This window comes from Pristis pectinata, chromosome 18 (genome assembly GCF_009764475.1).
Source record: "Pristis pectinata isolate sPriPec2 chromosome 18, sPriPec2.1.pri, whole genome shotgun sequence".
NCBI classification, from domain to species: Eukaryota; Metazoa; Chordata; class Chondrichthyes; order Rhinopristiformes; family Pristidae; genus Pristis; species Pristis pectinata.
This window is the reverse complement of record NC_067422.1, coordinates 1,098,811-1,115,297: the sequence shown is the minus strand read 5'-3', so window position 1 is coordinate 1,115,297 and position 16,487 is coordinate 1,098,811. Positions and strand designations below refer to the sequence as shown.

General features: G+C 49.6%; 1 protein-coding gene across 4 annotated transcripts in view; it reads left to right on the top strand.

Moving 5' to 3' along the window:
- radil2a (Ras association and DIL domains 2a) overlaps positions 1-16,487 on the top strand; it is a 68,881-nt gene that overhangs the window by 14,109 nt on the left and 38,285 nt on the right. For 2 of the 4 annotated variants that reach the window (XM_052032996.1, XM_052032998.1), the window contains 6 exons: positions 1,490-1,804; positions 3,394-3,629; positions 4,315-4,634; positions 5,675-6,379; positions 8,189-8,226; positions 13,372-13,541. In XM_052032996.1, the coding sequence (XP_051888956.1) occupies positions 1,490-1,804; positions 3,394-3,629; positions 4,315-4,634; positions 5,675-6,379; positions 8,189-8,226; positions 13,372-13,541 (1,784 nt within the window). Of the gene's footprint in view, positions 1-168; positions 294-1,489; positions 1,805-3,393; positions 3,630-4,314; positions 4,635-5,674; positions 6,380-8,188; positions 8,227-13,371; positions 13,542-16,487 lie in introns of those variants that run through there. The other 2 variants (XM_052032999.1, XM_052032997.1) reach the window with 2 other exon arrangements.

Here is a 16,487-nt window from a genome sequence, read left to right as displayed (position 1 = left end):
ATGGTGCGATATTAAATGGCCCTGCCAGCTACAATTTATTAAGGATGTGAGCAGCAGTTACTTTTAAACAAATAGTAGCAAGGAAGGGGGGTGGGGAGTGTCCTGACTTCATTAAAGTATGAGGTGGGAGTCTGACCTCCCGGGATAGTGGGTCACATTGTACTGAGATTTCCTTGCAGATTGTCCCTGGTCTCTCAGGCACACTGTGTTCTAGGAAGTGTTGGATTCAGGGTGCTGCTCAGTTGTGTTGACTGGAACAGGAAATACAACTCAGACCGTTCATTGATGGCACAGTATGTAAATGCCATGGCGTGTGTGTGTAATGGTGCGTATGGAAGAGTGCCTGTGTGTTTATGTATGAGCTTCTGAGTGTGTGTGTGAGAGAGTTTGTGAGTTTATCCACGTAAGAGAGCGTGTGTGTGTTTGTTGAGAGCAGGCTAACTGTAAGCTCTCATTGAGCTCACATTGAAGGTCGGAGGTACAAGAAGACGCAGTGTGACTGGGAAGTGGTGGTTCAGAACACTCCCTCTGTTTCTAAAAAATTGTGTGAGAGGGAGAGGGCACAGTGTTGTGTTGCTAAACTCTCCCTCACTGCCCCCCTCACTCCCCCCTCACTCCGTCCCCCTCTCCTTCCCTCCCTCCCCATCTCCTTCCCCCCACCCCATCTCCCCATTTCCCCACCACCCTATCTCCCCCCTCCCCGTCTCCCTCCCTTCCCCCTCCCTCCGCCTCCCTCTCCCCACCCCCTCCCCCTCCCTCTCTCCCCCTCCCTCTCTCCCCCTCCCTCTCTCCCCCTCCCTCTCTCCCCCTCCCTCTCTCCCCCTCCCTCTCTCCCCCTCCCTCTCTCCCCCTCCCTCTCTCCCCCCTCCCCTCTCTCCCCCTCCCCTCACTACACCTCCCCTCACTCGCTCCACTCTCTCCCCCTCCCCCTCCCCCCCCCCTCCCACACTCCCCCCCTCTCCCCCCTCCCTCTCTCCCCCTCTCTCCCCCCTCCCCCCTCCCCTCCTCCCCCTCTCCCCCCCACCTCCCTCCTCCCCCTCCCTCTCACTCACCCTCCCTCTCCCTCGTGTTAAGTCTGTGATGTGAGTGTCTAAGTCTAGCAGCGATCGGTGGTGCCAAAGTCCATGCCCGTGGCACAGTGTTTACACAACAGAGTGGAGGCCTCAGCTCAATGTGTGGTGAGCAACAGCTCCAGCGGGGAGGGTGCACATTGCTTGCAGTGGGGCAGAGGGGACTGGTCATCCCTGGCATGTCACTTTAATGGAGACAGCAGCCAGTTAAAGGCTTGCAAGGTCACACCGACACTTTCCAGCTGGATGGTAACTGCACTGTGGAACAGAGGTCACAAGGACTGTTTGCTCCATGCTCCTACCGAGACGTGGGAGATCAGCGAATGGGCACAGACCTTGGGATCTCCCTGTGCTGTGGGACTTTAGTCTGCCTCTGGTGCCGGGGAGGCTGTGGTAACTGATTCCTCCTTTATTTCCAGGTCCAATTCGTCAGACACCACTGTCAGATCCAGTGAAAGTTTTGGAGTCAGGCAGCCAGCTCGGAGCAGGATCAAGAGGCACAACAGAAGCCTGGCCACAGTGTTCCGGGGTCGCAGCTTAAAGGACGAGAAAGCAGGTGATGAGGAGGGCGGCGTCATAGCCACGGATGACCCCACCGAGCTCTCCACCCAGGTCACGGCCCCTGGGGTGCTGAAGATCTTTGGAGATAAGATCTGCGCCGGTGCCAACTACAAGAGTGTGCTGGCAACGCCATGCTCCAGTGCGCAGGAGCTGGTCAAGGAGGCACTCGAGAGGTTGGTGTTTGCGTTATTTTGCAGGGGCAGAGGGTTAGAGAGAACGAGCAGCCCGTTTCATTCCAGCTCTGAGCCACTTTCTCACTGTCTTTGTTGACTTGCATTTCATGAAGCCTTTCGCTGCTTCAGAATGCTCCAAAGCACTTCAGCCAATGAAGACCTTTACAATGCTGTTGCTATGATATAGGAAAAGGAGCAGCCAGTGTGCTCGAAGCAAGCACCCACAAAGTAATGAGGGGAGTCCTGGACAGGATGGTTGTGTGGGCTCTGTTGCATTCCACTCAGAGACCATTCTGATTCATTGTTTCATTGGAAACGCAAATGGGCAGAGCTGTTGGCTCTGTATCTTCTGTTTATGACACAGCCCAAGATGCATTTCGCTCCAGAAAATGTCAACGCAGTGTGCAGAAAAATATGATGCCTCCCAGTGTTGCATAGCCAGCCTGCTTTACTGAGAGGGTCACCAAGCAGATGCCAAGCTGAAAATACAGCAGGTATTTCCCCAGATCTCCCAACCCAGCAGGATTAAGCATCATCAGGAAGACAGGCTGTGTTACCACCCATCGTCCTGCTACAAGGGCCAGTGATGTCCGGACAGCAAATTCATTATTCATGTCACTCTGTGCTCAAAGACCAATAGCGTGCCTTGCCCACTGCTGCCTTTTATACCTGCAATGGATTTAAGGATGTGTATTTCTGAGCTCAGTCCTATTGAGTGAAAAGTGTGCAGTAAAAAATAACAAAACTCTGGGACTTGACGAAACTGAGATGCAGGCAGTTCCCACTGGGTTCCCATGGGGAGTGGGTTTGGCCAGCCTCACATTCCTGGCCTATTAGCACATGATGGAAGACAGACCTGGCAGTGTACTGCTGAACTCACGTTCAGAGAGGCCACATAATACCACGGTGATGTAGTAGTAGGTTCAGCAAAACCACATTGATGGAAGAATGCAGAGGGAGCTTTTCTCTGTAGCTAACCAGTGCCATCCCTGCCCTGGGAGTGTTCAATGATTCGGTGTAGCTGGAACTTTACTTGTGATCCCTGCTGTTCAGGATGCCCTTCATCCTGAACGTCTGTGTTAAGCTTGGAAATCACAGTACTTGTCTTCCTTTGGGCTCGCAGCCACACCTCTACAAACCTCGGCACCCCACCCCGCCCCCAGCTCTGCTCCTCTGCACACCTTCCAACGTTGTCATATACGTTCTTCCTTCTAAGAATAAAATTCTCTTCCTCTCCTCTTCCCCACTGGCAAACGTGGTTGGAAAATAGCCTTCCTTTCATGGCCCGCTCCTCTCAACTTCACTTTCTGCAGCAGCTCCCTTCCTTGCAGATGTTTAATCGAATAGTCCAGAGGGAGCTTTCCTCTGTATCTAACCTGTGCTGTCCCTACCCTGGGAGTGTGTGATGGGACCGTGTAAAGGGAGCTTTCCTCTGTATCTAACCTGTGCTGTCCCTACCCTGGGAGTGTGTGATGGGACCGTGTAAAGGGAGCTTTCCTCTGTATCTAACCTGTGCTGTCTCTGGTCTGGGAGTGTGTGATGGGACAGTGTGGTGAATGATAAAATGGAATGTGTTTGTTGTTACCCAGATACTCGCTGGAAAAGAGTTCTGCCGGAGATTATGTGCTCTGTGATGTGATTGGGCGGTTGGATGAGGACCACCAATGGAAGACAGAATGCTTTCGGGTTGTGAGCAACTGTGAGAAGCCTCTCATTTTGCAATCACTCTGGAAACCAAAAGAAGGGTTTGTCCGGAGGTTTGAAATCCGCAAGAAAGTGGATGTGGAAGAAATTGCGGCGAAGGAGAAAGACACAGTGACAGCAGGTAAAGAGTCTCCGCTGGAGGGGCAGGCGGAGGGTCGGTGTGGTGACTCTGAGGGATGGTTGTGGAAGGAGGAAATGGTGGAGGAACCGGCGCGCTGAGGCTGATGGGAGGACAGGCAAAGAGGGATTGAGATGCCCAGCACCCTTCCTGATACGTCCCATTTTTTAATCTGATTTTTTAATTGTATGAGCCTTGATAGCTTAGCAGTGTTTGTTGCCCATCTGTCAGGGCCCTTGAGAAGGTGGTCTGAGCCACTTTCTTGAGCTGCAGCAATGGTTCTGGTGAAGGTCCTCCCACAGTGCTGTTGGGGCAGGGGTTCCAGCTTCTCGAATCGGTAATGATGAAGGAACAGTGATGGATTTTCAGACCAGGAGGTGAACTCCTGCTGCAGAAAACCCTGCACTTGCAGCAGCTACAGGGCTCATCCGTTTGAGTTTCTGATCAGTGGTCGCCCCAAGGATGGTTATGGTGGGGGAGCCTCTGTCTTCATGTTGCACGAATGTTGCTTACGACTTAGCTCAGGCTTGAGTTGGTCTGGGACTTTCTGAGGAGCTGTGAATGGAATTGAACCTGTCCAATTCTTGACTGCGGTATGGTGCATTGTGCTGTGATATCTGCCCCGTGACTCATTAATGCCCCACACAGTCCAGCTTCTGCACTGTCTCTCTGCTGCCCTTGTTCACAGGGATCAACGCCCAGGCTCGCAGGCTGCAAATGACTCGGACGAGGGCATCCTCAGCTCTGACAGATGAAGAGATCGAAAGCAGCTTTGCACTTTGGCGGAGTGTGAGTGAACTGAATCTGTCACTCAAGGCCAGAGAGACGGAGCAAAGCACCAGGAGTCCTCGGACTGAATTGCTGGACTCTGAACATAACAAGGGGTCGTGTCTCGGCAGTGAGAAAGAGGAAACAGAGAGCAGTGATGACAGCTCCACACAGTACTCCATACACCCTCCCTTTGAGTTCCCCTACTTTCTGTTGCTGCAGGGCTACAGTTCCAGGCAGGTGAGAGCACTTCCACTGATGTCATCAAAGCAGCTCTCCCTCCACCACCACCACCAATCAGCAGGACACAGGAGAGGAGGGGCAGGATTCACCCTGTACCCTCACCCCTTCCCACCCCATATTCACCCTGTATCCTCACCCCTGCCCCATATTCACCCTGTACCCTCACCCCTTCCCACCCCATATTCACCCTGTACCCTCACCCCTTCCCACCCCATATTCACCCTGTACCCTCACCCCTTCCCACCCCATATTCACCCTGTACCCTCACCCCTTCCCACCCCATATTCACCCTGTACCCTCACCCCTGCCCCATATTCACCCTGTACCCTCACCCCTTCCCACCCCATATTCACCCTGTACCCTCACCCCTTCCCACCCCATATTCACCCTGTACCCTCACCCCTTCTCACCCCATATTCACCCTGTACCCTCACCCCTGCCCACCCCATATTCACCCTGTATCCTCCCCATATTCACCCTGTATCCTCACCCCTCCCCATATTCACCCTGTATCCTCACCTCTCCCCTATATTCATCCTGTATCCTCACCCCTTCCTACCCCATATTCACCCTGTATCCTCACCCTCCTCACATATTCACCCTGATTCCTGACCCTCCCAATATATCCACTCCGTATTTTCACCCCCGTACATATGCACCCTGTGTCCTGACCGCTTCCCCACATATCCACCCTGTATCCTCACCCCTCCCCACATACTTACCCTGTATCCCTTCCCTGGCCACAGTTTCCCTTCCTCCCACCCATGGCTACCCTCCCCCACAGACAGATCCTCACACAGCTCCTTGGCCCCCACGTTGTCAGTGCCCACAGCTCTGAACCCAGCTTGTGCTGCACGTTCCCCCAGCTCATCCCCTGGCTCTTGCCTCACCTTCACCTACGCTCTTCCCCCATCCTCGCATGCTCTCTCTAAGCCCCACTTTGCCCTCCAGCCCTACCTCGCACCCTCCCTCACACTCCTGCTTTGCATTTCCACTCTCCCTCTCACTCGTCCCTGGATTTCTGTGTTTGATTCCAGGATTTTGTCATCCACGTGCTGAGTGGAACCAGCCACCTGTTTGGCCGCTACGCGGAGGAGCCGGGAGGCACGGAGGAAGAGTGGCTGAAGGTGGACATCCCCCTGTCGGCCCCAGACATCCACCCGAGGCACTGCTCTGTGCAACGGCAGGAACTGAATCCCAGGAGGGAAGGCAGTGAAGTGGTGACCTCGGTGAGACCAGGAAAGGGGGCACCAGTCACCCACAACGGGCTGCCCATCAACCGGGAGACGCAGCTGCACCCAGGCGACCTGCTGGGCTTGGGCGCCCACTACCTCTTCATGTACAAGGACCCGACCCTAGGCAGCCAGAGCCACAGCCAGAGGCCAGCCTGGTTCGCCTCTCCGGTCTTCCAGCTGAGCCCGGGAGGTGAACTGCAGTGCAGGATGTGTGGCTGCCCTGTGCAGGGCAGTGGCGGCGGGAGGAGCACCCTCCGAGTGAAGAACGTGCGGCCCAGACTACAGGACCCGCGGGGCAACGAGTACGAGTTCACGTACGAGCTCTCGCAGGAAGATGCACTTCTGAACTTGATCATCGAGGCGCCGGACGAGGAGAGCACAGACTTCAAGCTGACTCCAGGCTTCCTGCTGAGTCTCTGCATCCAGCACTCAGCCACTTCCTTCCACCCGGCAGACTTCCGGAGGCTGCTGCTCCGGATAGCCAGTCAGATTCAGTCAGTCATGTGGGTCAGTACGCTCCCTGCTTGGTTGTACACTTCATAGGGGGACAGCAGTCAGACCACTCCTTGGATCAGATGCAGTACAGTGCTGAAATACACCCGCACCCCGCACCGTGACACCGACGCACCCCGCACCGTGACACCGACGCACCCCGCACCGTGACACCGACGCACCCCACACCCTGCACCGTGACACCGATGCACCCCGCACCGTGACACCGACGCACCCCGCACCATGACATCGACGCACCCCACACCCTGCACCGTGACACCGACGCACCCCACACCGTGACACCGACACACCCCGCACCGTGACACCGACGCACCCCGCACCGTGACACCGACGCACCCCGCACAACTCACCGTGACACCGACGCACCCCGCACAACTCACCGTGACACTAACACACCCCGCACCGTGACACCGACACGCACCGCACCGTGACACCGACACCCCCCGCACCCCTCATTGTAAAATTCTGGTTGCCACTATTTTTGAACAAATGAAAATCAAAAAAATTGCAAATGCTGGAAATCTAAAACAAAAAGAGGAAGTGCTGGGGACCCTCAGCAGTTCAGGCAGCAGCTGTGTCAAGAAAAATGGAGTTTTGACGAAGGGCTTTTGCCCTGAAACGTTATCTCTGTTTTCCTTTCCACAGATGCCATTCTTGAACCAGGATAGGAGGAGGTGTTGCAGCTGTGTACAAGCTCATTCTGAGCCAGGACACAGTGCCTGGGCTTGCATTGTGCTGTATTGAGTCAGCAGTCCTGGCAGCAGGCTCTTAATTCGTCACATTCTGGCTCAATCCGTAGGTTGCTGGAATCTTTGCCTCCTCTTTCAGAATTGCATTCCGTTACGCTGTAACTTTTTCCACCAACACTTGTGTGTTTATACAACTTCTCCTTCAATGTAAATGTCGTTTCTTCCCCAGCTACATCCTGTGGGAGTAAGCTCCACGTTCTCTCCACTCTGGAGATTGAAGTTTTTCTGCAATTCCTGATATGTATTTATTAATGACTGAGTTATACTGATGGTGTCCAGCTCTGGTTGATCCATTCCCTGTCTGTCTCTAAGGCCACAAACCCCTTCATAGCACTGCAGGTTTTTAGATTAGTCCTTAGCCTTTTTGGAGAAACGAGCTGCAGAATGTTCATTCCTCTGATTCCTCGCACACTGGTAGCATTCCAGTAAATTCTTACTTCACTTCCTCTAACGCTTCCCTCCTGCTTCTTAAAAATAGTTACCAGGACTGTTCCCAGTGGTCTGTGGGTTACAAGGGATTCGGTCTCAATTTGGGAATAATTGTTTATCACGGAGCCCACTACTATAAGCAATTTTCCATGTGTTAGCCTCTTAGTCAATAAGGATCCCTTTACTCTGTATTTAAATGTTATGAACTGAAGTTCCTGAGGGGGGTGGGGGAGAAGAGACCGCAGATGCTGGAATCTAGAACAAAAACAGAACGCTGGAAGATCTCAGCAGGTCAAGCAACATCTGTGGAGGTAAAAGCTGTGTCGTTGTTTCAGATTGAGACCCTGCATCAGGACTGAGAGGGAATGTGATGTACAGTCTCAACCTGAAATGTGGACTTGCACCTTTTGCCTCCACAGACGCTGATGGACCTGCTGAGTTTTTCCAGTGTTCTGTTCCTGTGGGAGGGTCTCTGCTGATCCACCGGTTGAGGTGTGTGGGTGCTGTCTTTCCACTCGTGTATTGAGAGGCTGAAACACTTGCTTAGCCTGGGACATACTGACTTGTGTCTGCGAGAGTCCAGGAGATTTCAATGCCTTTATTTTGTTTTGTTTTTCTTCCATAGGAGAAGACAAAGGAGCTTGCAGCAATCCAGAGAGAGCAGTGAGTAAGGGCCACGCCCTGCGGGCTGGGGACAGTGGGGTACGGATGGGGAACTGTGGGAGGGCTAGTGTTGGCAGCAGAGCTCTCTGACAGTGCCAGGGTTCGGGGGTTCACTTGGTATGTTCCCTCTGAGTAACTGGTTGCTGAGTGAGAAGTGGCAGTGGATGGGATATCCTGGCCAGGATGAAATATCAGAAAGACTACACTGAGGATCAATGTTGTGAAGCACCACGTTAAGAATAAATGGAACATGTTAAGTCAGTGTACTAATAATTCACCCGCATATTTGAAACAAAAGGAAAAATTAATAAGAAATAAAAGCAAGAGTAGGTCATGCTCCACCCTTCAGTGAGATGAAGGCTGATTTTTTTTTTAGCCTCAGCACTACTTTCTTGCACCATCCCCATCCCCCAGATTTTCAGTACCTAAAACCCTGTCGATCTCGACTCAGCAGCTGAGCTCCACAGCCCTTTTGGGAAGGGAATTCCAAATGTTCACCACCCTCTGGGTGTTCTCATCTCACTGTTTTTCAGATCTAAGTTTTTTCAGATAGATAACGAGTAAAAGAGAGGCAAGAGTGGGTATTGGACCGCTGGAAAATGACGCTGGAGAGGTAGTAATGGGGAACAAAGAAATGGCAGATGAACTGAATAAGTATTTTGCGTCAGTCTTCGCTGTGGACAACACCAGCAACATGCCAGAGATTCCAGAGAGTCAGGGGGCAGAAGTGAGTGTCGTCGCTATTACTGAGGAGAAGGTGCTTGGGAAGCTGAAAGGTCTGAAGCTAGATAAGTCACCTGGACGGGATGGACTACACCCCAGGGTTCTGAAAGAGGTAGCTGAAGAGATTGTGGAGGCATTAGTGGTGATCTTTCAAGAATCACCGGAGTCAGGAATGGTTCCGGAGGACTGGAAAATCGCAAATGTCACTCCAGTCTCTAAGAGGGGAGGGAGGCAAAAGACAGGAAGTTATAGGCCTGTTGGCCTGACTTCAGTGGTTGGGAAGATGTTAGAGTCCATTGTTAAGGATGAGGTTTCGGGGCACTTGGAAGCTCGTGATAAAATAGGCCAACATCAGCATGGTTTCCTTAAGGGGAGACCTTGCCTGACAAATCTGCTGGAATTCTTTGAGGAAGTAACAGGCAGGATAGACAAAGGAGAGTCACTGGATGTTGTTTACTTGGATTTTCAGAAGGCCTTTGACAAGGTGCTGCACATGAGGCTGCTAAACAAGATTGGAGCCCATAGTATAACAGGAAAAGTACCAGCATGGATAGAAGATTGCCTGACTGGCAGAAGGCAAGGAGTGGGAATAAAGGGGCCTTTTCTGGTTGGCTGCCGGTGACTAGTGGTGTTTCGCAGGTGTCGGTGTTGGGTCCGCTATTTCACGTTATATGTTAATGATCTGGATGACAGAATTAGCGGCTTTGTGGCCAAGTTTGTGGATGGTACAAAGATAGGTGGAGGGGCAGGTAGTGTTGAGGAAGCAGGGAATCTGCAGAAGGACTTGGACAGGTTGGGAGAATGGACAAAGAAGTGGCAGATGGAATACAGCGCAGGGAAGTGTACGGTCATGCACTTTGGTAGAAGGAATAAAGGCGGAGACTATTTTCTAAATGGGGAATGAATTCAGAAATCGGAGGTGCAAAGGGACTTGGGATCCTAGTGCAGGATTTGCTAAAGGTAACTTGCAGGTTGAGTCAGTAGTAAGGAAGGCAAATGCAACGTTAGCATTCATTTCAAGAGGACTAGAATATAAAAGTAAGGATGTAATGCTGAGGCTTTATAAGGTGTTGGTCAGACCACATTTGGAGTATTGTGAGCAGTTTTGGGCCCCATATCTAAGGAAGGATGTGCTGGCATTGGAGAGGGTCCAGAGGAAATTTACGAGAATGATCCCGGGAATGAAAAGGTTAATGTATGTGGAGCATTTGATGGCTCTGGGCCTGTACTCACTGGTTTAGGAGGATGAGGGGGGAAACCTACCGAAAAGCCTGGATAGAGTGGACATGGAGAAGATGTTTCCAGTAGTGGGAAAGTCTTGGACCAGAGGGCACAGCCTCAGAATAGGAGGAAGTTATTTTGGAACAGAGATGAGGAATTCCTTTAGTCAGAGGGTGGTGAATCTTGGAATTCATTGCCACAGACGGCTGTGGAGGCCAAGTCATTGGGTGTATTTAAAGTGGAGCTTGATAGGTTCTTGATTAGTGAGGGTGTCAAAGGTTATGGGGAGAAGGCAGGAGAATGGGGTTAAGAGGGAAAAATAAATCAGCCACGATCGAGTGGCAGAGCAGACGATGGGCCAAATGACCTAATTCTGCTCCTATGTCTTATGATCGGTGCTGAATGTTTGATCCATTCCAAGACTCTGCCCCCTGATTCTAGGTACTTCAGCTGAGGGAAGCATTGTCCCTGCACTTTTCCTCCAAGTCTATGAGGTCACTTCTCGTTCCTCTAAACTCTGGACAGTACAAGCCCGGTCATTCCATGAATCAGTCTGCCGAATCTTTGCTGCAATTCCTCTACTGCAGATATTTCTTTCCTTGGGTAGAGAGACCAGACCTGTACACGATATTCCGGTACAGCACTACGAGAGCCATATATCATTTCAGTGAGAAGTGTTTACTCTTGTACTCAAAGCCAAATATCATTTGCCTTCCTAATCACTTGCTTTACCCTCACATAAACTTTCAATGATTCACTTTCAAGACCACCCAGATGTGAATCCCTGCATCTTTCAGTTTCTCACCATTTAAAAGAATATTCTACAATTTTTTTCTGCCAAAGTGAATGACCTCACAGTTTTCCATGCTGTATTCACTTTGTCATATCCTTGTCCATTCACTTAGCCTGTCTATATTGACCTGAAGCCTTTCTGCAAATCTTCTCAGCCCACAGTGCCACGCAGTTCTGAATCATCAACAAGCCTGGATATGTTACACTTGGTCCCCTCATTCCAAATTATTGCTATACCACCACCCTTTGACAACCCACTAGTCACAGCTTCCACTTTACAGGCAGACATGACCTTTATTCCTATCCTCTGCTTTCTGTCCATAAATCAGTATTCAATTCACACCAGTATGCCACCTTGGCATGGTAGTGTAGCGGTTAGCGCGATGCTATTACAGCGCCAGCGATCGGGGTTCGATTCCCATCGCTGTCTGTAAGGAGTTTGTACGTTCTCCCCGTGTCTGCGTGGGTTTCCTCCGGGTGCTCCGGTTTCCTCCCACATTCCAAAGACGTACAGGTAGGTTAATTTGGGTTTAAAATGGGCGGCGTGGACTCGTTGGGCCAGAAGGGCCTGTTATCACGCTGTAAAATAAAATTTTAAAAAATTTTAAATTTTATCAAAAGGATTCTGAAAGTCCAAATACGCCACATCGATGGGTTTGCCCTCATTTGTTCAGCTTCAAAAACTCTCAGCAGATTTGTCAAACATATCTCCCTTATATAAGATTATGTGGACTCTGCCCAATCTTATTATTATTTCCTAAGTGCCTTGCTACTATGTATAATGAGGTGCAGCATTTTCCCTACCACTAATGTCAGGCTAACTGGTCTATAGTTCCCCATTTGCCACTCTTCTTTCTTACATAGCCATCTTTCAATCTGTGGGATCTGTTCTAGAATCTACAGAGTTTTAGAAGAAGGCACTCAGTGCTCCCATTTTCTCCACGGACATTAGGGCATCATGGCCTGGAGTTGTACAGCATAGAAACGGGCCCTTTGGCCCAGCACGTCCATAGCAACATTTTTGCCCATCAACACCAATCCCATTTGCCCGCAGTAGGGCAGTATCCTTCTATGCCTTGCCTATTTAACTATCTGCCAAGATGTCTTGTAAATGTAGTGATTATATTAGATTGCACCATCACCTCTGGCAGTGCGTTCCAGATATCAACTATTCTCCAAAAATCTTACCTCTCTGATCCACTTTAAAATCCTTCCTCTCACATTAAAATTATGTCCTCTTGTTTGGTGCTTATTTGTGGATGATTTGGTTTTCAGCCCCAGTAATTCCTCTGGTACTGTTATTTTACTAATGCTCATTTGTTCAGTCACTCTTTCACACTGGATCTGTTTGCCACTAATTCTGAGAGGTTTTCTGGGTCTTTCACAAGAGTGGGCACAAAATATTTAATTTGTCTGTCGTTTCCCTCCTGCCTCAGAGTTAAAGCAGAATTGTTGATGACAGTCCAGAAACGCTGCAGATGCTGCTGTACTACATCAATGCTCTCTGTACTGACTCAATGTAACTGCACTGTGTAATGAATTAACCTGTATGGTCGGCGTGCAAGACAAGTTTTTCACAGGACCTCGGTACAAGTGACAATAATAAACCAATACCAATGCCAATACCAAATGTGAAACAAAAACAGAAAATGCTGACCGCCGTTCTGTCCACTGAGGTTATGCTAGCTCTCAGAGCAGTCCCACCTATCACCTACAGTCTATGGCTCTTATAGATTGTGGGTGGTAGATGGGGCCGCTCTGAGAGCCACAGATTGTGGTTGGTAGATGGGGCTGCTCTGAGAGCCACAGATTGTGGGTGGTAGATGGGGCTGCTCTGGGAGCCATAGATTGTGGGTGGTACGTGGGGCCGCTCTGGGAGCCATAGGCTGTGGGTGGTAGATGGGACCGCTCTGGGAGCCATAGGCTGTGGGTGGTAGATGGGACCGCTCTGAGAGCTAGCATAACCTCAGTGGACAGACAGCAGTCAGCATTTTCTGTTTTTCTTTCACATTTCCAGCATCTGCAGCGTTTCTGAACTGTCATCAACAATTCTGCTTTAACTCTTTGCCAGAACTTGAGGCAGGAAAAGTTATAATCAGGAGGGAAACGACAGACTAATATTCAGTGGGAACTTTCAAAGGAGAATTGGATAAATACGTGAAACTGAACATTCGCAGGAATGTAGGGAAGTAGCAGGGGAATGGAATGAATTGGAGAGCTCTTTAGTGCTGCCACAGACAAGGTGGGCTGAATGACCTCTCTCTGCTGCATACGGGCTAATTCAACAGGTTAACTCCTTCCCTGCTGCTCTCCCCAGCCTTGCATGGCGCACTGCTTTCTTGCTTGGCTCTGGCTGGCTTCTGACCCTGTAAGTGACTGACTGCCTTTACTTACTGTTTCCTGTGTCAGTGCCGGTGAGGACTGTGAGGAAACACCTGCTATTGGTATGAGGGAGCTGATCCCAGGACTACAGCCGCTTGTCTACTGGATGTCCAACTCCATCGAACTGCTGCACTTCATTCAACAGGAGGTCCCCAAACTGCTAGCGTGGGAGCAGCAAGTTGACCCAGATGGTGAGGGTATGCATACAACTGCGCTCAAAGGGTCAGGCACAAAGGGGTCACCTGCAACTGAGATCAGGTGCCCCAGGGTCACCAATCCCCAGGATCAGGTGCATTGGAATCTCCTTTGCAGGGGGAGGCCAGCTAACCCTGGGATCAAAGGCATGGGGTCACTTTCACCCAGAGTTGGGTGCATCAGGATAACAAGATTGGACTGCCTAAAGTTCAGGTATATACCCTTGTGTTCATGGCCACAACTTGTGCCTGCTTGAGGGCGAGGGGTTTGATAGAACATCGAACAGTACAGCACAGGAACAGGCCCTCTGTGTGGGGACAGTCATGTCTTATTAACTTGATAGAGTTTTTCAAGGAGGTGATGAAAGTGATCGATGAAGGTAGAGCTGTGGATGTCATCTACATGGATTTTAGTAAGGCATTCAACAAGGTCCTCAAGCTAGAGCCTGCCTCCTTCTTATACCTGCAAAACAACCTTTTAGTGATGTTGTGTGTGACGAGGTAGCAGACTAGCAGTGCAATCCCAGGGTGTCATCAAATCAAATCCACACAGAAGTTTACAAAAGACTTCTGACTCCTTAAATATAGGGGTGAGGCTCATTTGCCCAGACTGGTGGTTAAGTGGAGATGTCTTCACTTTGGGACGTCAAATGTAAGAGGAAAGTATATGGTAACTGGCAGGACCCTGAGGAGCATTGATGTACAGAGGGATCTTGAGGTGCAGTCCATAGCTCCCTGGAAGTGGCAACATGAAGTAGATAGGGTGGTACAGAAGGCGTACGGCATTCTTGCCTTCATTGGCCACCATGTTGAGTATGAAAGTTGGGAAGTCGTGTTGCAGCTGTGTAAAACTTTGGTTAGACCACATTTGGAGTCTGGTGGTCATCGCATTACAGGAAGGATGTGGTGGGTGCAGAAGAGGTTCAACGGGATGTTGCCTGGATCAGAGTATTAACTATGAGAGGTTGAACAAACTTGGATCATTTTCTCTGGAGCGTCAGAGGCTGAGGGGTGACCTGATAGAAGTATACAAAATTATAAGAGGCATTGATGGGGTAGATAGCTAGAGTCATTTTCCCAGACTGTAAATGTCAACACTAGAGGGCATAGGTTTAAGGTGAGAGGTGCATGCATTGGTCATCTTCTGGACTGGTCCCAACAGCCTGGGAAAACATCAAGTGCAACACTGCTGAAGCGCGAGATAATGGAGACTAAAAGACTAAAACAACCTGATACCAGTTGTCAGGAAGATATTTCAGGAACTGATAACAGAATGCTGGGGGAAGAAGAATCGTGGAGTTGGTCAGTACGGAAACATCCCTCCAGCCCATCACGTCCTTGCTGACTGTTTTTGCCCAATTACGTTAACCCCACGTGCCTGCATTGACCATGATCCTTCTATGCCTCGCCTCTGTAAACTTGATTAATTAAATAGGTTTATTGTTGTCACATGTACTGAGGTACAGTGAAAAACTTTGTTTTGCATGCCATCCATACGGATCAATTCTTTACAACAATGCGTTGAGGTAGTACAAGGGAAAACAATAACAGAATGCAAAGTAACGTGTTACAGTTACAGAGAAAGTGCAGTGCAGGCAGACATAAAGTGTAAGGTCATAACAAGTTAGATTGTGAAGTCAAGAGTCCATCTTATCTTACTAGGGGACCGTTCAATAGCTTTATAATCACAGGATAGAGGAGTGTCTGTGCAGTTCCTGAAGCGGATCATAGGTGGATGACTACATTCTGGGTTCTGGAACATCAGGAGCAGGGCAATCAATCCCTTGAGCCTGCTCTGCCATTCAGTAAGATCTGGCTGATCCATTTTTTACCTTTTGCCACTTTCCCACTCTCTCCCCGTTCTCCTCAACTCCCTTGTAATTTGAATGTCTGTCATTCACTGCTTTGCTTTGAGGGTATCCTGCCTTCCCACTCTCCTGGCTGGAGAATTGTTAAGGTTCACTACCCTCTGAGAAAAGTACTTTGTCATCTTTCTTAAGACCATTAGTAGCAGAATTGGGCCATTCAGCCCATCGAGTCTGCTCTGCCATTCAATCATGGCTGATTTTGTTTTGCAACCTCATTCTCCTGCCTTCTCCCTGTAGCCCTTAACCCCTTGCCTGGTGGTACGTCCTTTCAGGCTTTTGTATCTTCTGTCCAATGTTGCTGGGGGGAAAAAGAGAGAATGTAGCATAGTAATTGTATCTGATTCCACCAGCTCTTCGAGCAAAATGTTCCAGATAGCAACCTGTTTTATTTTAAAACACTTGCCCCTCAAATCCTCTTTAAAACTCCTTCCTCTCATATTGAACCTCTGCCCTCTTGTTTTTGATACCTCTACCAAAGGTTGGATCGTCAGATTCTTTTTCATATCTATGTCTCTCATAATCTTTTGTTTCTATGGACTACCACCTCTGCCTTCTTTGGAGCTGGGAAAACAAGCCTATCCCGTCTCATGGGTTTATAAAAGGGAAACTGTTTATTTTCGGCAATGTAGTTAGCAGGATAGATTGAGGAGTCAATAAGTGTAGTGTATTTGGACTTACAAAAGTCATTCAATAATTATTGAATTTGAATATTCACCAATAGATCGAAATGTCTACTCGTATTTAAGGTGAGAGAGGGGAAAGTACAAAGGAGATGCGCAAGGCAAGTTTTTTTTTAAAAGAGTGGTGTGGGCCTGGGTTGCACAGCCAGGGGTGATGGTACAGCCAAATAGGATAAGAGTGTTTAAAAGACATTCTTAGATGGCATATGATCAATGTGCAAGGAAGATGGGCTGAAGGGCCTGTCCTGTGCTGACCATCATGGGCTGAAGGGCCTGTCCTGTGCTGTACTATGTTCTATGTAAAAAAAAGAGAGAAAAGTTTAAGGGAGATTTACAAGGCAAGTTTTTTTCCCACATAGAGAGTGCCTGTAACCCTCTGCCCTCTGCCAGGGCAAGTGGTG